The 20,134-nt window shown below is 35.6% G+C and overlaps 1 protein-coding gene across 2 annotated transcripts in view; it reads left to right on the plus strand.

Annotated features, from left to right (window-relative positions):
• USP47 (ubiquitin specific peptidase 47) overlaps positions 1 to 20,134 on the plus strand; it is an 85,769-nt gene that overhangs the window by 11,458 nt on the left and 54,177 nt on the right. Inside the window, exons 1-3 of one of the 2 annotated variants that reach the window (XM_016210713.2) lie at positions 11,174 to 11,577; positions 15,641 to 15,844; positions 19,022 to 19,135. In XM_016210713.2, coding sequence (XP_016066199.2) covers positions 11,557 to 11,577; positions 15,641 to 15,844; positions 19,022 to 19,135 — 339 coding nt within the window. In that variant the 5' untranslated portion in view covers positions 11,174 to 11,556. Of the gene's footprint in view, positions 1 to 11,173; positions 11,578 to 15,640; positions 15,845 to 19,021; positions 19,136 to 20,134 lie in introns of those variants that run through there. The other variant, XM_087821732.1, reaches the window with a different exon arrangement.

Below are 20,134 nucleotides of genomic sequence, written 5' to 3' on the forward strand. Positions count from 1 at the left end.
TTCAGCTAAATATCCTCATGTGTATAGTTCAAATCCTATACAGTTGGCTCTATCTGGGGGATTCTGTGAGGATGTAACATTTGAACTAGTTCCCAAAAGATGACTAGATTGCTGCATAAAGAAGGAGGTCAGCCCTGTCCAGATGGTTCACTTGGTTGGAGTGTTGACCTGTACACCAAGATGTTGCGGGTTTGATTCCCTGTCAGGGCACATATCTAGGTTGTGGGTTCCATCCCCAGTTGGGGCATGTACGGGAGGCAACCGATTGATGTTTCTCTCTCACATTGATGTTTCTCTCTTTCTCCCCCCCCCTCAAATCAACAAACATATCCATGGGTGAGGGTAAAAAAATGAGACCAGAGGTTTTAATTAGAAGAAATAACATTTAAAACATAAAATTAGTAATGCATTTTAAGAAGTAGCAAAAGTTTAGCGTGGATGCATAGGATGCCTAGCGTGGAGTGAGGAAAGATAGTTCAGGCACATTGTATCTTAAAATTCTGAAGGATTTGTATACCTATAAGGAATTTGGATTTTTATTATGTAGACATTGGGGGCCAAGGAAATGTGTTTTTTTTGTTTTTCCCCCAGAACAAGTTAACAGATTTGTTTATAATTTTGAAGTTTAATTGCTGAAATTTGTTCATTGAAACATTTTACTTACATGAATGTTTTATGTCCTGAATTAATATTAAAAATCTACACACAAATGAAAATGGGGAAAGGGGGAATTTGCTAATACTTTATTCTCTCACCTGTTTTTCTTTTTCATTTGTAGTCATATAATTAGGTACTTTTTTGTCTTTTAAGAATAAGTTTTTCCTATCATAGTGCACCTTAAACACATTCTCCACATATGAGTTGTGCTGGCAGGATGTCATTTGGCATGATTGTTACATATTTGATATGGATAACACACGTGTAGGTGTCTTCAAATAGGCTAACTAGATAGGCCTCATTCGCCTTCAGAAGAGTGCCAGGAGCTGCACTCTGGGAGTGCAGGTCTGTTTGGAATTCCTGAGCAATTTCTCATACTTGATTCTGGAAGAGAAGTTTACAAGTGAGAAATGCACTGTACGTATGATTTTCATTGATAGCCACAATACTAGGCTTGTAACGAGTTGGTTCCTTCACCTTTTCAGAGTGACTTTTGTAGCTGGTTGCTTTCTGAGTGATTTTTCCTCTGGTCTTTTTGCAGGCATTCATCTTGGAGGAGCCATAGTATAGAGAACTCTCTGGTTACCCCCCTTCTTCTTTTTTTTTTTTTAAATATATTTTTATTGATTTCAGAGAGAGGAAGGGAGAGGGAGAGAGTTAGAAACATCAGTGATGAGAGAGTCATTGATCAGCTGCCTCCTGCATGCCCCTTGGTGAGGATCAAGCCCACAACCTGGGCATGTGCCCCGACCGGGAATTGAGCCATGATCTCCTGGATCCTAGGTCGATGCTCAACTGCTGATCCATGCCCGGCCGGGCTACCCCCTTTCTTTTTGACAGAAGCTCAGCAAGCTAGAGGTGGCACTGGTGCTCTAAAGGGATGACTCTGGTGGTAGCAGCAGCAGAGGCAGCATCTGAAAACACGACAAGAAATGTTTTTAATTAAGGGATTAGCAAAATCCTCCCAAGGATATTCCCAATGCTCCAAGTAAAATTGACTTTAGTGTTTAAGTAAGAGGAGCTCTTGATTACAACCCAGTTCCAGGCTGGATTAGAAAGTAGAATTTTTGTATGACTCATGAAAGATGTATTGCTTTAGTAAGTATAAACTATGAATTTATATACATTTCTTTCATTTTATAGATATAAAATGTCTACCCTTTTATGTGTTTAGGTGTTTTAAGTTGATTGCCTTTAATTTTAGGTTTACACCAAGTTGTATAGTATATTACTTAAAATTTTTAGTACTTTGAGGTAATGAAAACAAATTGTTAAAAACAATTAGATACCTAACAGTGAAGTTTCTAATTAAAAGACATCTGCAAAATATTATTGCTTTAATTTTGACATTTTAAATTCATGTGTCTTGAAATATTTACCATTACATTATTAACCATAAACATAATACAAATAGAATTCTAAGAAAAACAGACATGACCCGGAAACTATTTCTACAATTCAGTAATATGATTTAACACTGGAAGGGTAGTAGTAAGGTTATATTATAGTCCCTTAATCAATCATAAAGGCTGTAAAAGCTCAATAATTTACTCAAGGTCTCAGGTAGTGAAAGAGCTAGAATGAGGCCTTCTTATAAAAGTCAAGTTTACTGCCCTGGCCAGGTGGCTCAGTTGGTTGGAGCATCATCCGGTATACTAAAAGGTTGCAGGTTTGGTCCACTTATGGGGAGACAACTGATTGATGTTTCTTTCTCTCTCTCTCTCTCTCTCTCTCTCTCTCTCTCCCCCCCTCTCCCCCCCCAGTCCCCCTCCCTCCCTCTTCTCTCTCGCTCCCAGTCTCCCTCCCTCCCTCCTCATCTCTTTTTCTAAAATCAATAAACATATCCTTGGGTGAGGATTTTTAAAAAGTCAAGTTTACTGAGGCATAATTTATAGACAGTAAAATTTGCCCTTTTAAGGTGTACAGTTTTATGAATTTTGACAAATATACATTGCAGCTCAGTTGGTTGGAGCGTGGTCCTGGGTGCCAGAAGGTTGCAGGTTCGGTTGGGGTTGGGGCATATAGGGGAGGCAACTGATCTATGTTTTGCTGTCACATGGATGCTTCCTCCTCCCTCCCCACCCCTCTCAAAATCAATAAAAACATCCTTGGGTGAGGATAAAAAAACAACAGCAACTATACATTGTATAGCTACAACCACAGTCAAGATACAGAATATCTCCATCACTTTAAAAAGTTTTCTCGTGACCCTTGTAGTGAACTCATTCCTTCACATTCAGAACCTGCAACCACTGATCTGTTTTCTGCCCTCGTATTTTCCTTTTCCAGAATATCATGTAACTGGAATTCATGTAGTATGTAGCATTTTGAGTCTGACTTCTTTCATCTGGCATAAAACGGAGATTCATCTATGTTACTGCATGTATCATTCATTAGCCCTCCTTTTTATTGCTGAATGCCACAGTTTGTTTACCCATTCACCAGCTGATGGACATTTGGGTTGTTTCCAATTTTTGGTGATTCTGAATAAAGCTGCTACACATATTTGTGTACAGTGTTTTGGGTGGCCATGTCTTCATACGGTAAATGAATGTTTAACTTTGTAAGAAACTGCCAAACTTTTCTGAAGTGGCTGTGCCATTTTGCATTTCCAGTCATCAGTGTATGAGCATTGTAGTTGCTGTACATCCTTGGTACTTGGCAATATAAGTTTTTTGTGGGGTTTTTTTCTTCAGTTTAGTTTAGCTTTTTGACTATTTTAGTAAGTGTGTAGTGATATCTCTTTGTGGTTTTAATTTGCATGTCTCTAAAGCCTAATGATATAAAGCATCTTTTCATGCACTTGAGCTTTTTTATTAGGCCTGATTAAAAAACATACGTTATGAAAGTATTTTATGGTTGACATTTTGCTAGGTAAAAATACGAGAGAGAGAAAAGTACCTATTCTCAAGGAGTTTATGATTTACATATGGAAAATTGGTAATTGTTTAAAAGGTAGTGTGGCTATAATTTTGGTAGGCTCTTTGAGAAAGGGGTTTACATATTAACTGGTTTGGTTGAAAGGACAGTGGTTTGGGAATCAGAAAACTCACTGGTTTGACTTTGCCTTAGTTGCTTAATCTTTTTGGGCCTTTTTTTTTTTTTTATTTCATCTGTGTAATGAGGGAGCTGGACCAGATAAGGTATAAGATTTGTCCCTAAATTATTCATCTACGTAAACTCTTTAGTAGTAAGTTTTTCTCTACTACTTGGCAGTAGATTTTTAAACTTTGTGAGAAGGCTATGCAATCAGAAAACAAAAGGTATTTGCAGATTTTTTCCATCTGATGAAATTTGTATTACCCCAAAAAGATAATCTTTTGACATTTTAAATAATATAAATTATATATAAGTATAATATATAAGTATAGTCAAGGAATATAAGAATAGTAACTGATAATTATATAATACCTTTTCATGATATTATAATTTATAGAGCATTTTCAAGTTATTCTCTTTAGATCTTCAAAAATGCTTTTTGTGGTGCCTGAGAGTCACAGATAAGTGACTTGCATAGGATTACACAGCTCCAAGAAAAGTAGTCAGCCACCTTCACCTGAGAGTTCTAGTCTAGATCTTTTGCCTCTGCAGGATATTGCTCTTTACACTATAGTTTACTCCAGTAGGAAATAAAGTCTTTAAAGAGTTTTAAATAACCTTCACATTTTTAGTTGTATAATTTCATGTTTAGAGTACTATAAGAATGTGATATTCTTATATTTAAATTATTATCCATGCTTCTAAATAAAGAGCATGACTAGTGCTTCTTTGATTTAGTAATAATGAACAACATTCAAGACCTTTAAACAAATCAGTTGTATCACAAGCTGAGTCACTGCTTGTCAACAACAGTCTACTCAAAGAAGAAAACTTAGCTGTAATAAAATATAAATATAACAGGAACAGTAAAGGGCATGTTATTCTCCTCCTGAGAGTAGTTTGTTTAGTTTCTAAGTTTAGATACCTACAGTACATTATTAGTGGGTTACCCATTACCAGTAGTAGAACAACTACTATTAAAAGGAACAAGTTAAACTGGGAAGAGTGTTAGGATAGAAGTGAGAGGAAAAACATCGTTGCAGCTTTATGTCACAAAAACGTGAACGTAAAGCCTTTGGAAGGCTTGTGCTGTGTTTCTTTGAGCGCTTTTTCAGGCTTCCCTCTTTCCCCTTTCCTTCCAGAACTTGGATGGCACACATGTTAGATCTGTTTCTATAGGCTTGCAGGTGCTTGAGATGGGGGTTTTTAAGCTCATTGTTTTCTTTATTGCTCAGATAAAGATTTCTATTGTTTTTATCTTCAGGGTCACTGATTCTTTCCCTGTAATCTTCATTCTGCTATTGAGCCCACATCTAGATAGAGTTTTAGTTTTGGTCATTGTATTTTAGCTGGTATTTTTAGCCAAGACTTGAGTTTTTAAAATTTATTTCATGTGTCTTCATGGTTGCTTGTTGAGTGTTTTATGATGGCCGTTTCAAAATCCCCATCAGATAATTTCAACATCTGTGTCATCTCGGCATTGGCATCTCTTGAGTGTCTTTTCGTCCAAGTTGAGCTTTTCGTGGTTCTTGGTCTGACACTTTTTTTTTTTTTTTTTTTTTTATTCTGAACATTTTGAGTGTTATGGTATGACTCTGGATCTTATTTAAATCTCCTGTTTTAATAGACCTCCTCTGATACTGTGCCAACAGGGAAAAGGGGGTACTCCCTTGTTACTTAGAGGTCAGGTGGGAGCCCAGGCTCCTCGTTCCACGTTTACTTACATTCTGGGATGAGAGGGTTGCCTTTTTACTGCTGGGTGGCATTGAAGTTCATGGTCCCTTTAAGCTTCTGTGGACACCTGTTGCCCCGCTTGGTTGGGAGGGGGTGGGGCTCTTTGTTACCCCGTGTGGCCTCCAGTGATGGAGAAGTGAGGAGGCTCTCCTTACCACTGGGCTGTGAGGAAAGCCCCTGCTGCCCACTGGGTCTTCTTCGACACCACCCTGGCGTGGGGAAAGGGAGTGCCTTGTTACAGCACGCCGGGGCTGGAACTCTAAGGCTTCTCTCGCAAACTCGATGATGGGAGTGGAGGCAGGGCAACAGTTTTTTCCTGTGGTGTTTGGCTGTAGTATAGGGTGGTTGGTGTCTAAAAGTCTTCTGTTTTGTAAGGCTGCCCCTTTCCTAATTCTTTTTTTTTTTTTTTAATATATCTTTATTGATTTCAGAGAGGAAAGGAGAGGGAGACAGAAACATCAATGATGAGAGAGTCATTGACCAGCTGCCTTCTGCACCCCCGACTGGGGATCGAGCCCGCAACCCGGGCATGTGCCCTGACCGGGAATCAAACCTTGATCTCCTGGATCCTAGGTCAATGCTCAACCGCTGAGCCACGCCCGGCCGGGCTTTCCTAATTCTTTAGCTAGGGAAGGGAACTCTTTTCTTGGGGCTTTTTTAGTGTGTGCCCTCTCGCACCAGGACGTATTAGGCAAAAAATAAATACAGGGAATTAACTACCATGTCCTTCATTCCTTGGGCCCCTAGCCAGCCTGCTTTCTCTTCACACTTCATTGTCTTCTTATCTTTGCTTATACGTAACATTTTTAGTTGTGTTTAGCTGGAGGAATAGGAAGAAATGCATCTATTCCCTCTTCCAGAAACTGAAATGTTAGATATTTTTAAAGAGTAGAATATTGTGTGTGGCTTTAAGGCTATAAGTGACAATAATTCTTTTTTAGCCACTATCTAAATGAATGCCATTATCTTTTATATTTCCTTTTAAGAGGCTTTCACCCTTTCGTGTGCCCTGTATTCTTCCAAGCATATATTACTTGAAGTAGAAGAATCTTAGAAGTTGAAGTTTATTGCATTCCCTATTTTAGATATCCTTAGTTTTTTAATTATATTTTTATGTAGTAACCTTGGATTGCCTGAAATCTAAATATCTGCTAATGTTCCCTGATCTTGATTATGCTAGTTGCTGTTGTTTGCTTTCGTAGACACATCATTCCTTGTGCTGTGCGCACTAAGAGTGTCACTCTTGAGCTCGCACCGGGTCTTTTTCATGTGTCCTGCTGCCCAGGCAAACTGCTTTCATTTTCTTACCGAGCACTTAGTCGTTTTGTCTCTTTTGAGAGTAAGAGTGGGCTAACACTTAAAAATTTTTACTTTATATGTAAGTTAACTAAATTTACAGGTTTCTTTTTTGTGGTTCACATTTAAATTGTAAAAACAAATACATGTGCTGTGCCAAACATTTGGAAGCCCCAGAAAAACATAAAGGGAAAAATATCACCTCTGATTCTGTCCTTGACAGACAGTACTGTTAACATTTTGATGTAATTGTTTTACTCTGTGCGTTTCTCTCTCCTCCCCAATACAGACTTTTTGTTGCTGTTAATCCTCGCTGGAAGATACTTTTTGCATTTATTTTTCAGAGAGAATTGAAGAGGAGGAGGGTGGGGAGAGAGAAACATCAGTGTGAGAGGCACATCAATTGGTTGCCTCCCACACTCGCCCTGACCAGGGCCACCAGGTACGTGCCCTTGATCAGGATCGAACCCAGGACCCTTCGGTGCTCTGGCCAATGCTCTACCATTAAGCCACACTGGCCAGGGCCCAACACAGACTTTTTTAAAAGGCTGTTAATTTCATGATATAAGGTTAGCTTTATTTCTTAGCAATATAGTGAATATTTTCCATGCCAGTAAATGCCACACAGCATTTTTTCTAGTTTTTTAATTGATTTTTAGAGAGCAAGGAAGGGAGAGGGATAGAGAGAGAGAAATATCAATGAGAGAAACATCTGTCAGCTGCCTCCTGCACGCCCCCACATCTGTCGGCTGCCTCCTGCTCGCCCCCAACTGGGGATCAAGCCTGCAGCCCCGGCATGTGTCCTGACTGGGAATCGACCTGTGACTTCTTGGTTCCCAGGTTGATGCTCAACAACTGAGCCACACCCGCCGGGCACACAACATTATTTTTAAGGGCTGATTGTATTCCACTGCATATATTTGCTTCTTGCACTGTTCCTCAACAGTGTTGACCAGAAGTAGTGACTAGTATGCAACCTTGTTTTGTTTCCAAAAGTATCTTTATTCTTAAAGTGAGAGCTTTCAGTATTTCATTATTTATTTGCTGTAAAATTTTGTAGGTACACTTTATCAGGTTAAGGAAATTCTCTTTTGTTATGCCTTTATCACGAAAAGATGTTCATGAAGTTATGGAAACTTGTCATGAAAAGATGTTTAATTTTTTTCAAGTGCTTTTCCTGTATTGTATGTATTAACATGATCTTCTCAATCTGTTAATGTGTTGCATTATATAATTTGATACTTCCAGTGTTAAATGAACCTGGTTACGATGTATTATGTTTTAATTCCTTGCTGGAATTAGTTTGCTAATACTTTGATCCAGGTATTTTGCAGTTGTTTCCATGAGTGATATTGGTTTATAATTTTCCTTTTTTTATATTAGTTTTTAATTTTAATTTTTTTTTTTTTTATTTGTCTTTATTGATTTCAGAGAGAGGAAGGGAGAGGGAGAGAGATATATAGAAACGTCAGTGATGAGAGAGTCATTGATTGGCTGCCTCCTGCACAACCCCTACTGGGGATTGCGCCCACAACCCGGGCCTGTGCCCTGACTGGGAATCAGACTGCGATCTCCTGGATCTTAGGTCAATGCTCAACTGCTGAGCCACACCAGCTGGGCTTATATTAGTTTTTTAGAGTTTAATATCATATGCTAGACTCATGATTTGGGAACATTACTTATATTCTATAACTGAAAATTTTCTGTAAAACTTGAATGGTTTATCTTTGAGTAATTGGTAAAATCTTTAGTAAAATCATATAGGAGTAGACGTTTTTTGTTTTATTGAAAGATTTTTCACTACTTAATTTGTTTAATGACTTTAGGGCTATTGAGGTTTTCTTTTGTTTTCCTTTGAGTTTGTTTGATGTTATATTTTTCTAGGGTTTTATCCATTTCATTATGTTTTTAAGTATATTGGCATAAATTTGTGACATTCTTTTATTTGTTGTTGTATCTATACTTATATCCCCTTAATCATACTATTTTGTTCCTTTTTGGGGGATTGATCTTAGTAGTGGTTTGTCATTAAGGGTGTGGGGTTTTTTTTGCTATTTAATAGAACCAGCTTTTTGCTTTGATAATTTTCTTCATAGTATTTTTATTTTCTATGTCATTAATTTCTGCTTTTACCATTTTTATTTTTTCTGCTGCTTTTGCAATATGGCACAGAGTTTGTTGTTTTGTTTTGTTTTCTGTCTTCTGGGGACCAGCTACAGCCCCAGATACCATTAGCAGCAGAGACCTATTTTTTTCAGCTCTAGGTTTTTAGAGTTCTTCATTCATAGTTCGGTGATCACTCTTCATCTTACCTCTGCCTGTTCCCATGCAGGCTCATTCTGCTGGAAAACTCCCTGCTTTTCCCCCAATACTCTGTACAACTTTTAATAGTTAATATTTTTATTATCATTTGGTTCTAAATATTTTCTAATTTCCATTATTATTTCTTCTTTGACCCTTGATTTAGTGTTTCTTAATTTCATAATTATATATGGTTTTCCTAGTCATCTTTTTGTCATTTAATTCACTTGCATTATACTGAGAGAAAGTGTTCTGTATATCAATCTTTTGAAATTTGTTGAGGTTTGCTTTATAGTAAAGACCAATATCAGGTTAGTTTTTATAAATGTTTTATGTATGCTTTAAAAGAATATATATATATCTATTGCAGTTGTTAAATATGGTCTTTTCATATATCCATTAGGTGAGGCTTGTTAAATTTGACGTCTTATTTTTGATTGTTTCTATTGCTGTGTCTTCAAGACTTTATTAATCTTTTCTTCAGTGATATCTAATCTGTTAATCACATCCATTATATATTTCATCTCAGATATTATATTTTTCATACCTAGATATTTGAGTTGGATTTCTTCTGTATCTTCCATTTTTCCTTAATATAGTCTTTTCTACCTTCTTGAAATATAGAATATAGTTATAAACTTTTCATGTCCTTGTTTACTAATTCTATCATTTGTATTATTTCTGGGTTGGCGCTCACTGATTGATTTTTCTCCTCACTATGGGTCATACTTTCCAGTTTTTGTATGAGTGGTGGTTTTGTTTTTTGTTTTGGTTTTTTTTGCATGCTTGTTTATTTTTGATTGGATGGCAGACATTGTGAGTTTTACCTTGATGGCTGCTGGGTATTTTTTATTTCCATAAATATTCTTGAGCTTTGTTCTTGGGTATAGTTAATTTACTTGTACACATTTTAATCCTTTCAAGGCTTGCTTTTAAGCTTTGTAAGGTTGGACCAGAGTAGCCTTTAGACTAGGCCTAATATGGTCCCACAACCGTGACAGTACTCTTCCCCCAGTATTCTTATCTGATGCCCTGTGTGTTGAGAGCCACCCCCCATAGAAACTGAAGTGAACTCCAGGGATTCTTTCCTGTGGTTATTTCCCCTGCCTCAGATAGTTTCTTTAAATGCATATGCTGATGAGTGCTCAGCTGAGTACTCAAAAGAGGACCACTTTAAAGATCTTTGGAGCTTGCAATTTGCGTAGTTTTCTTCTCTCCAGTATCCTGCCCTGTAAATTCTAGCGGAATTGGCCTCCTAGAACTCCGCACCTCATCTCTTGAACTCAGGGCTTGCTGGACTCTACCTGGCATCTCCCTCCCAGCACTGCAGCCTGGAAGGCGGTTTATCTTGTCTGTTTCTGCTTTCACAGGGATTACTGTCCTGTGTTGCCTGTTGTTTAATATTTGAAAACTGTTGCTTTCTATATTTATCTAGATTTTTAGTTGTTTAATGTGGGGAGGGTAAATCCAGTCTGCTATTTCATCTTGGCTCATAGTGCAAGTTTTTTTGGAGATAGACAACAGATAAGTAAAATCTAAACAAATATATCAGGTTGTTATAAGTGCTGTGTAGAAACCTAAAGCAAGGGAGGGAAATGAAGAATAAATACCAAGAGGATTATTGTCTTTGTTTTTCCTCAACCTGGGTATGTGCCCTGACCAGGGATCAAACCTGCAACGTTTCTGGTGTAGGTGACGACATTCCAACTGAGTCATGGCCAGGGCACCAAGAGGATGGTAATTTTATATAGGATGCTGAGAAAAGGGCCAGATTGAGAAATTGACTGTTATCCTGATTATCTTGTGTTCTATGACAGTTTGTCCCTGAACTTAGTGAATTTTGCACACAGATAATAATTTAAGCAAAGTTGGACTAGGGCAACTTGTTTTCTGCTCTGCTAGGTGTCACCTGGGGCAGCTGAAAGGCTGGGGGCTGGAATCATCTGAATGCTTTCTCATGCACATGTGTGGTGGCTGATGCTGGTTGCCATGTGTGATCTCATTTGGGCTGTGGCTGGAGTGTCTGCACATGACCTTTCCATTTGACTACTTGGCTCCTACACAGCATAGTGGCCAGGTACTCATCACTATGTGAGATGATGGATGTTAACTAAACTTACTGTGGTAATAATAATACAGTGTTGTATGTCAATTATATCTCAATAAAACTGGGAAAAATTTTATGTGACTTGGAACATTTGATTTATACATAGTTCTTAAGCTACCACTCTTTGTTAAAATGTGGTAGTTTTCTATGTTAATATTATCCTTTATAGCTATAGCACAGATTTTCAGTAACCTTGTAAGAGTAATTGAGGCCTAAGATAAAAATTACAAGTGTAATTTATGAATAAAATTCTAGATGGTGTAATACTTTAATATGTATTTTGTTTGCAAAAATATCTTTTGGTTAATTGTTCTCATTTCACTGTCTTACCTCTGTATTTTAAAGAAATAATTTGTGATTCATTTGTTCTCTGTATATCATAGGATGTTTTTTGGAGATGCAGACAAAATATCTTTGATGAAATGAAGAAGAAATTTTTACAGGTAGACTGCTGATGTAATTGCTTTAGTGTGATAATCAGCAGAACAAGTAACAGCATGTTGTATTTTTATATAACAAGGCATGTGTTGAGTTTTATGCTTGTTTATTTTACTTCTACCCAATTTTAATAATAAGGAAGTTACCTTAAATGAATATGTGTCTGATAGTCCCTTGTTTTCTAACAAGTGAATCGGGGAAAACTGATATAAAAACCACAAGAACCTTTTGATTTGACTTTCAGGTGTATTATCTTTTTTTACAGACATATTTATTTCCTGAAATATTAATGCTCTGGATTAAATCATTTAATAATTTACAGAGTCAAAACCCAGAAATCTTATTTGAAGAATTATGTAAACTCTTAACTTTCTGGCAGCCTGTTATACACTACAAACCTAAACTTTCTTATGCTGTAGCATCCCATTTTAACCTTTACTTAATACTTCATTTTTCTCAGGTCCCTTTAGCTCCTAAGTTTTTTCCCCCTAAGTGTTCCTCCTTTCATTTGTTCTCTCCTCTCCAAGTGACTTGTGGCAAGAGACCACTTAGAAACAGATTACATCAGAGTTTGCTGAGATGAGTGGAGTGGAGGGATGAACTTAAAAATAAAATAATCTTGTGGGGTTTTTTTACCATTTAAGTTAGGATCTCCATCACTACCCCAGTAATTGTCACTTGTTAAAGTAAAAATGCACAGTCTGAATGAGGCTGATAAATTTAATAAATTTCAGTCAGCAAAAGTATTCACACCATCAATTCTCTTTTTTAATGTATTACAGTATATTAAACATGAACTGTGGATATCCACAAGGGTATTCAGAAGAGTATTGTATTAAGGCCTAATTTCTTAGCTCGTAGCAGCTCCTCTATCAAGAAGTAAATAAAATCAACTCGTGTGTATGTATGTGTATTTTCAAAGTTTGCAACCACAATACTGTTATTTGTAATAACATTGAAAGGAAGAAAGTTTTGAGAAAAAATGGACTATTAAGTTTGTAGGTAAAGCGGGCCCTTCTTAATATTTTAAAATTTCTCTATCTTAATTTTTTTCTCTTAGAAAAACCTGAATCTTGATAATTTTGAATTTTATTTGATATTTTTATTTTATTTTTTTTAAAGCTGTTAAAAATTATCGGTACACCTTATTGATAGTATCTTATATGTGAAAAAAATTTTTTTTACCAGTTCCCAAATTTGGAGGTGGGAAGACAGAGACTTCATCTCAGTGTGATTAGTGTTGGCAATAGTATTAAAAATTTAGATGCAGTTTATGGTTGCTAACCACATATTAAATTAGTAATAAAGAATGGGCTAGAAGGTTGGGTATAAAATCATATGATTTACAGATGACTATCTTAGAGCTTTAAAGAAGAGCAGAGATTTTTTGTTTGTTTGTTTGTTTGTTTAAATTATCCTGGAATTGAATTTAAGAGTAAAATGTGATTGACTCAAAAATTCTGCTTAACATAAAAGTACATAAAGTGTTATGTAGGTGTTCATCACAAAATTATCTCTAAAATGTAATAAAGTCCAGCCTAAGAGTCAGTAAAATAGAATTGATGGAACAAATTATTAATCCATGTAATGAAATGTTATTCAACTATTATAATGATGAGTTTAAAAAGTTTGATAGTGAAAGATTGCATGATACATTTATAAGTAAAGAAAAGGTACAAAGCAGCATGTACATTCTAACCCGGTGCTTGTGTTTGTAAAGTGTAGGTGTGGGGTGTGTGTGTGTGTGTGTGTGTGTGTGTGTGTGTGTGTGTGAAAACTGTTTGCTAGGATATACACCAAAATGGTGATTTTTCACTTTTTCCTTTATACTCTTCCTATTTTTTTTAAAAAAGGGAGCAAAATTACTTATGCACTGAACAGAAAAGAAAACTTTGGTCATTAAAAAAAATAAAAGGCATACATGGGATTAAATTTTGTGTACTCTCATACATCTTCAGATGAGATTCAATTGGGGATCATTTCCCCACATTTTTGGGTGAAAGGTGAGGAAGCTGGAGTGCCTGTACCTTGTGCTTATGTATTTAGGGAAAGAACTAGGAACTGCTAATGTCTGGCCTTTGATGTTTCCACATCACCATTCTTAATCCTGCATTAGCACTTCTCATTTCTGCATTCTTAGGTAGGGTCTTCCTTGGACAATCAACTCCAACCTATCTGAAGCTTTAAAAATCTGGCCACGGTAGTATTTTATACCCAGAAAACTTGAACATACCTCTGAAATACACTATTGAAACTATAAAAGTGGATCTTTTAAAGTTGAAATTTCATAGAAATGTACTATTGTTTTCATTTTTAAATGGATTATTGTTGGTAATTATTTTGATGTATCTGAAATACAGTGCTAGCCAATCTGTTTTTTGTTTTTTTGTTTTCTTTACTGATTTCAGAGAGAGAAAGGAAGAAGGAGAGATAGAAACATCAATGATGAGAGAGTCATTGATTGGCTGCCTCCTACACACCCCTCCCTGGGAATTGAGCCCACAACCTGGGCATGAGCTGCGACCGGGAATCAAACAGCGATCTCCTGGATCCTAGGTCAATTCTCAGCCAATGAGCCATGCCGGTTGGGCCCAATCTGTTCTAAACATTTTACTTTTATAACAACTTATTTCTGTTCTAAACTAATTAGATTAAACTTACCTTCAGGAATCTCTTGCAAACCTAAAATTGTATATGGCAGAAACAAATTATATCACCCCATCAAACAAGCAAACAAATCTTGTGGCTATTCTGTCTTCAGTACTAGTAAATGATAATAATTATTCTTATTTAAAAATGGATAATAAAGAAGTAACAAAAAAGGTTATATTGTAAAAAAAAGGGAAATAAATAAGTTATTGCATACAGTACCAGTATGTACAGTTCATATTTCTGAAAAGCCTGTCATGGATATGGTGAGAAATCCTCCAGTTAAATGACTACTGCACTTGACTTTGATGGAAAGCATGAGATTTACATAATCAGATTTGCATACTAAAATACTATTCTGGATTGAAGGAAGATAACATTGGAACAAGGTAAATTTCTCAGGAAGCTATTGCCATCATCTTGGTGTAAGATTCAGATTGCTGCAGGCAGAAATAAAGAGAAAAGAGGTAAGAATTTGGTGATTGTGTGAGGTGAAGAAGAGAAAGGAGACAAGGAAAATGTTCAGCTCTCTGGTTTCACCAGCTCATTTGATGAAGGTGCCATTCATTGAGTTGGGCAAATTGAGCATTACAGGAGAAGGAGAGAAAGAAGTTCTTCCACAAGTATCTAATGCAGCCTATTACTCCTGTGGAAAAGTGTAAAGAAAAGCAATGTCCTTCAATAGCTTGACGGGGGACATGGCTTCTTTGAGAAAATGCCCTTTAAATTTTTTGTCTTGATAACTACTGAGAAAGGAGAAAGGAGAATTTGTGATCCCAACTTTCTTCTACATTGGTAATTGAAAAAAATTTTTTCTTGCTTTTTAAAACTCCCTCTGCTGGCTGCTTTGTTTGGATAAGCTTGTCATCTCTCAATACATTGATAACTGGCTTTTTGTCCATCTGGTCTACGGGTACAGAATCATAAAGGTCTGGACGCCTAGTCGCCTATGTTCCTTAGTTATGGATTTTGCAATCTTAGACAATCCTCACTGCATTTCTACACAGTTCTCTTTCTGTTTCTTCAGGAGACTCAGACATGCTTGATTTGATGATGCTAGCAAGGTAATGACATATTTTTAAGGATCAGATTGTTATCTTCAACTGAAAATTGCTCAAGTGTACTGTCTCCATGGCTTGTTCACCATTGATTTATATCCTTATAAGGTGAAAGCAAATGTCTACAAGAATGACTGTTTATTTTTAAATATGCTCCAGTTTTGCCAAAATGAACAAATATGGTGCTTTATTTGTTTGACATGTCCATTAGATTGTTTCAGACATAAAATAGTAATACTAGCACAAAGAAAATAGTATTTTGTGGGATTTTTTAAAACATTTAATCATAGAAAATTAGTCTAATTATAATTGTTTTCCTTTAAAGATAAATAATATTTGTGTCATTGTTCTTTAATTTCAGATAGAAAATGCTGCTGAAGAACCTAGAGTCTTATGTATAATACAAGATGCTACTAATTCGAAGACCGTGAATGAACGGATTACTTTAAATTTACCAGCTTCTACTCCACTCAGAAAGCTCTTTGAAGATGTGGCCAACAAAGTAGGCTACATAAATGGAACCTTTGATTTGGTGTGGGGAAATGGAATCAATACTGCTGATATGGTAAAATCCTAGACTTAAAGCATCTTCTCTTAAGCGGCTAATAATATTATAGTCATTATTATTGTTGTTATAAGTGAGTTTATTATATCCTGGAACCCTTTTTAATGTAAGCAAAACTGTAGTATTAAGAACCTATGTGCAACTCAATAATTGTATCCCTCTGCTTCATTCTGGATTCAGTATTTGCTTATCCTAAAGTTTACACCATCAGTTTTTTTATTAATTTAAGATTAATAAAAATATTAATATTCTGTCAACCACAGAAAATTTTCAGTATTTACTGAATTGGAATGATGTTCCTTTTATATTTTTTAATGAAAAATTCATGGTCATGTATTTTATAATCTTATTTTTGGAAAGAAAAAAAAGTGTATATAGAAAGAGAAATGAGTGAAAGGATATACACAGCAGTGTTAACAGAGATCATGTACCAGATACAGTGGTTGGCCCCTAATCAGGAAGTTTGGTGGTACTGTGATTTCTACTTCAAGGATCTCACAGTCCAGTTGTAGAGACAGGTATATCAAGAAATAATTACACTAATATGTTTTAAATACTATGTTATAAATTTTCCATGAGTGCAAAGAGGAGGCATTGATCAGTTTTGCATGGGAGAGTGGTTAAGGAGACTATTGAGTTGGCTCTAACTGCACTATTCAAATAGTATTCTAAATAGTTTTTTTTTGTTTCCTGTCTCTCAGTCCAAATTCACTCTGCATACTACTTTGAGGATTATCTTTAGTCATCTTAAATCATAACATTCACGTCACCATTCAGTTCAGAAATCTTCAGAGACTGTTCACTGCCCACCATTAAAGATCAGATTCCCCTAGGTTAGCATTCAAGAAATGCTACAATTGGTCCTTTAAGTCATTATAATCTTAGCTCCCAGATACTGGACTAATTTATTTTTGTAACACAAATTTCCATACTTTTCCATGCCCATGTTTTTGTTTATATTACCTCTTTCCATCCCATGCTATTGCTGCTCTTAAGTTTTCCAGGAAATACCTGTAATGGCAAGTGAAATTAAATGTGCATCCCTATGTTATTTGGAGGGGATAGTTTTGATTGGCTCCATAGAAGAATCCAAGGTATTCGATGTTGCCTAATATGCCTTTAAAATGCATGACATTTTGCCTTCTATTCTGTAATATATTTGTTTTTTTAAATATAGAACTAATATTTTAAATTAGTCAACTTTTTTCTCTGAAATTGGTCGGTAAAAATTGGTAGTCCAACAAAGTATACAGAGAAACACTACTTAATCTGAAACTTTGAATACTCCATTATATCACCATGTAACTTCTAGTGTTGCCTCTTTTCAATTTAAAGGATACTCTCTACTGTCATATATGTCTACCCAAGTCCTATTTATATTTCGCTTTTAAGAAGCCTTACTTGATGTTTCCTCATGCAACTTTAAAAGTAATCTCTCATTTTTCTCCTATTCCATTTTTTCTTCTGCTGTACCACTTATTAGTCTCCTTTTATTGTAGTTGTTACTCATTTGTGTCATTTCATTTGGTAGAATGTATTTTGATGGCTAGCACCTCATAGTATTAATTTTGTGTGCTTAGGTACTCGAAAGTGTTTATTAAATTAACATCTACATAGCTTCAAATAGCTCTATGTCAGGATTACTATTTCTCTTTCTTCAGCTATGGCTGTTCTTAAGTACCCAATTTATATATTTTTATTTGCCTACTGTACATTTCAATAAGTAAACTTTTACCTGCTTACTGCACAATCCTGGTTGTATGCTTTTCTGAAAACCTAGCCCATGTAGCTACTCGCCACCTTGTACACAGACACATTTATTGTGGTAAAATCCCTATATATTCAAGCTATATCATCCGACCTTTTATTTCTTGCCAAAGAATGTAAGGTACCCAAAGATACCTTTTCTCTTTCTATGTGACTTCTCTTAGCTTCAGGTTTTCTGTCTCCTATTTTTCTCAGGGATTTCTACAGCCAAAGATAATAAATAGGTTACATAGTTTAGTTTATTTCCTTAACACTTATTTTGCACTTATGAGGTACCTAGTATTGTTCTAATACTGGGCTCAATACAAATCTAACCTCACTTAATCCTTATAACCACTTTATAAAGTAGGTGATGTTACAGCCTCATATTACCACTAAGACAACTGATGGGGAAGTGAAGTAACTTTAACTTGCCCAAAGTCACATAAATATCAAGTGGAAAAATCACTTAAGTTAATTTTTTTTTATCTTTAATACTTCTACTTGTATAAAATATTACTTTCCTAAGAAATAAAGGCTTTTCCATAAAATAAATTCTTCTGAGGAGATATTCCATGTCTTTAAAATGTCAAAAAACATTTCTTACTGTAACAAAAATGTTTTAAAACAAAAGTATTGAGTGTTCATTTCATCATGCATTTTTCTCAAGGATGGACTGGGGTGTGGGCAGGTAGGGCTTGGAGCATACAGAACTCCATCTCTCACTCACCATCTGGAGTGTATTACAGTGACAGCTAGGGTTGAAATTGCCCAAACAGTTAAAAGAGTTAGGTAAAGACTAAATATCTTAGATGTTTAATTTTCAAAAGAATAATCATTTTTATCTTCCTGGGATCCTCTGCATCCTGGCATTGGGCTTAAAATAGGTATCATTTACTAGGAAAGGATTTTCCTCAAGGGGTCTTTCTAAAGGTGCCCATTTCGTTATAGTACATAATTATTTTTTGCTATTTAATGTGTTGCTTATCTGGGAATTCTCAGTATATTCTTATATAAAAACACGGTTTTAATTTTTAGTTATATAAAATTATCTTTAGTTAATTTTCATGAAAATCCATTAAATACTATATTGCATACATTTTAGAGAACATAAAACACAAATGCTTTCAACTCTTTCTTTGTGTAGTACTTTACATTAGTTCTTAACCTTTACCTGTCTCTTTCCAGTTTTTTAGACGTTGGGGAATGGGAGCATATGGGATACATGTCAGTGTATGCACCATCACTGGGCTTAGCCATTCCAATACATGAAAAAATGAGTTAATTCCAAGTGTAGATTAATAGAATTCACCAGAATCTTTAAAAAAATTATTTTTGGCCCAATAATTATAGATGTGTCCATTTGCATATTATTTTATTATTGCAATTAATGTTTTTCATAATCTGAGATATTTTACTCTATGTCCATAGGCTCCACTAGATCATTCCAGTGACAAGTCTCTTCTTGATGCTAATTTTGAGCCAGGAAAGAAGAACTTTCTGCATTTGACAGATAAAGATGGTGAACAGCCTCAAATAATGCTGGTAAACTATTTAGAAAGCCCTATATTCATAATTTTTGTGCACTATCACCCACTGCTTTAGAAGCAGTTTTCCAAATGAAAGGACAAGAGATGTGTTTTGTAACTTATGTATAACAAATTACTTTTCTATTTTATGTTGGTTTGTTGTAAGTGTGTATGTTCACATGGTCACATCGGGCACTATTGTTTGTGGATATAGTCTGTTGCTATTCTGAGAACACAGGTTACTATCTTCAAGACCACCACCACAGCAGTGTGTGGATGGGTCTAAGATAAGTTAAACTGCCACAAAGATCTTACTTTGTTTCAGTTGCCTTTCCTTTGTTTAAGCATTCACTTGGTTTCTGTAAATCTTTTTGACAGTTTTGCCCCAGAGCTTTTGGTATTTTGGGGAAGGGATAGACACTCAGAATTCTCTACTCTGCTGTTTTTGCTCCCACTCCCCTCCACCTTTGGGGGAATGACTAGTTTGTAAATTATATTATATTATATATTTCTATTCTTTTAGTGTTTTTTTCCCCCAATTCATATTTTGATACGATTTTCTGTCTGGGCTAGTGGCCTTAGAGATTACCTAGCCAGTAACTCCCAATTTGAGGAGAAAACCAGGTCTGATTTAACCTTGCAATTTTATGGACTGAAGAAAGGGAGGCTCTGAGAGTTTATGGACTTTTTCAGAATGCTTCTCTTTAGTGAAACTTTCCTTAGGAAAAGTTCTGTTTGATGCTTTTCATTTAGAAGCCTATTGTGAATTAGAATGCCTCTCTGGACAGTAGGTAATAATTAAACATACTGAAGCAATATCAGAATATGCTCTCTGACCCTCTTTAATCTCATTATTTATTTTTATGACATCATGTAAAGATTCAGATTAGTCTGATATTGAAATCAGCTAAAAAATTTAGAAATCTCTGGAATTCATATTTTAAATGCATAGTAATTAGTCTTCAGCTCTGTCTTAATTGTTTGTGCTGATTTTATATTCTTTAATCCTTTTTGA

This window comes from Miniopterus natalensis, chromosome 11 (assembly GCF_054644295.1).
Source record: "Miniopterus natalensis isolate mMinNat1 chromosome 11, mMinNat1.hap1, whole genome shotgun sequence".
In the NCBI taxonomy this organism is placed as follows: Eukaryota; Metazoa; Chordata; class Mammalia; order Chiroptera; family Miniopteridae; genus Miniopterus; species Miniopterus natalensis.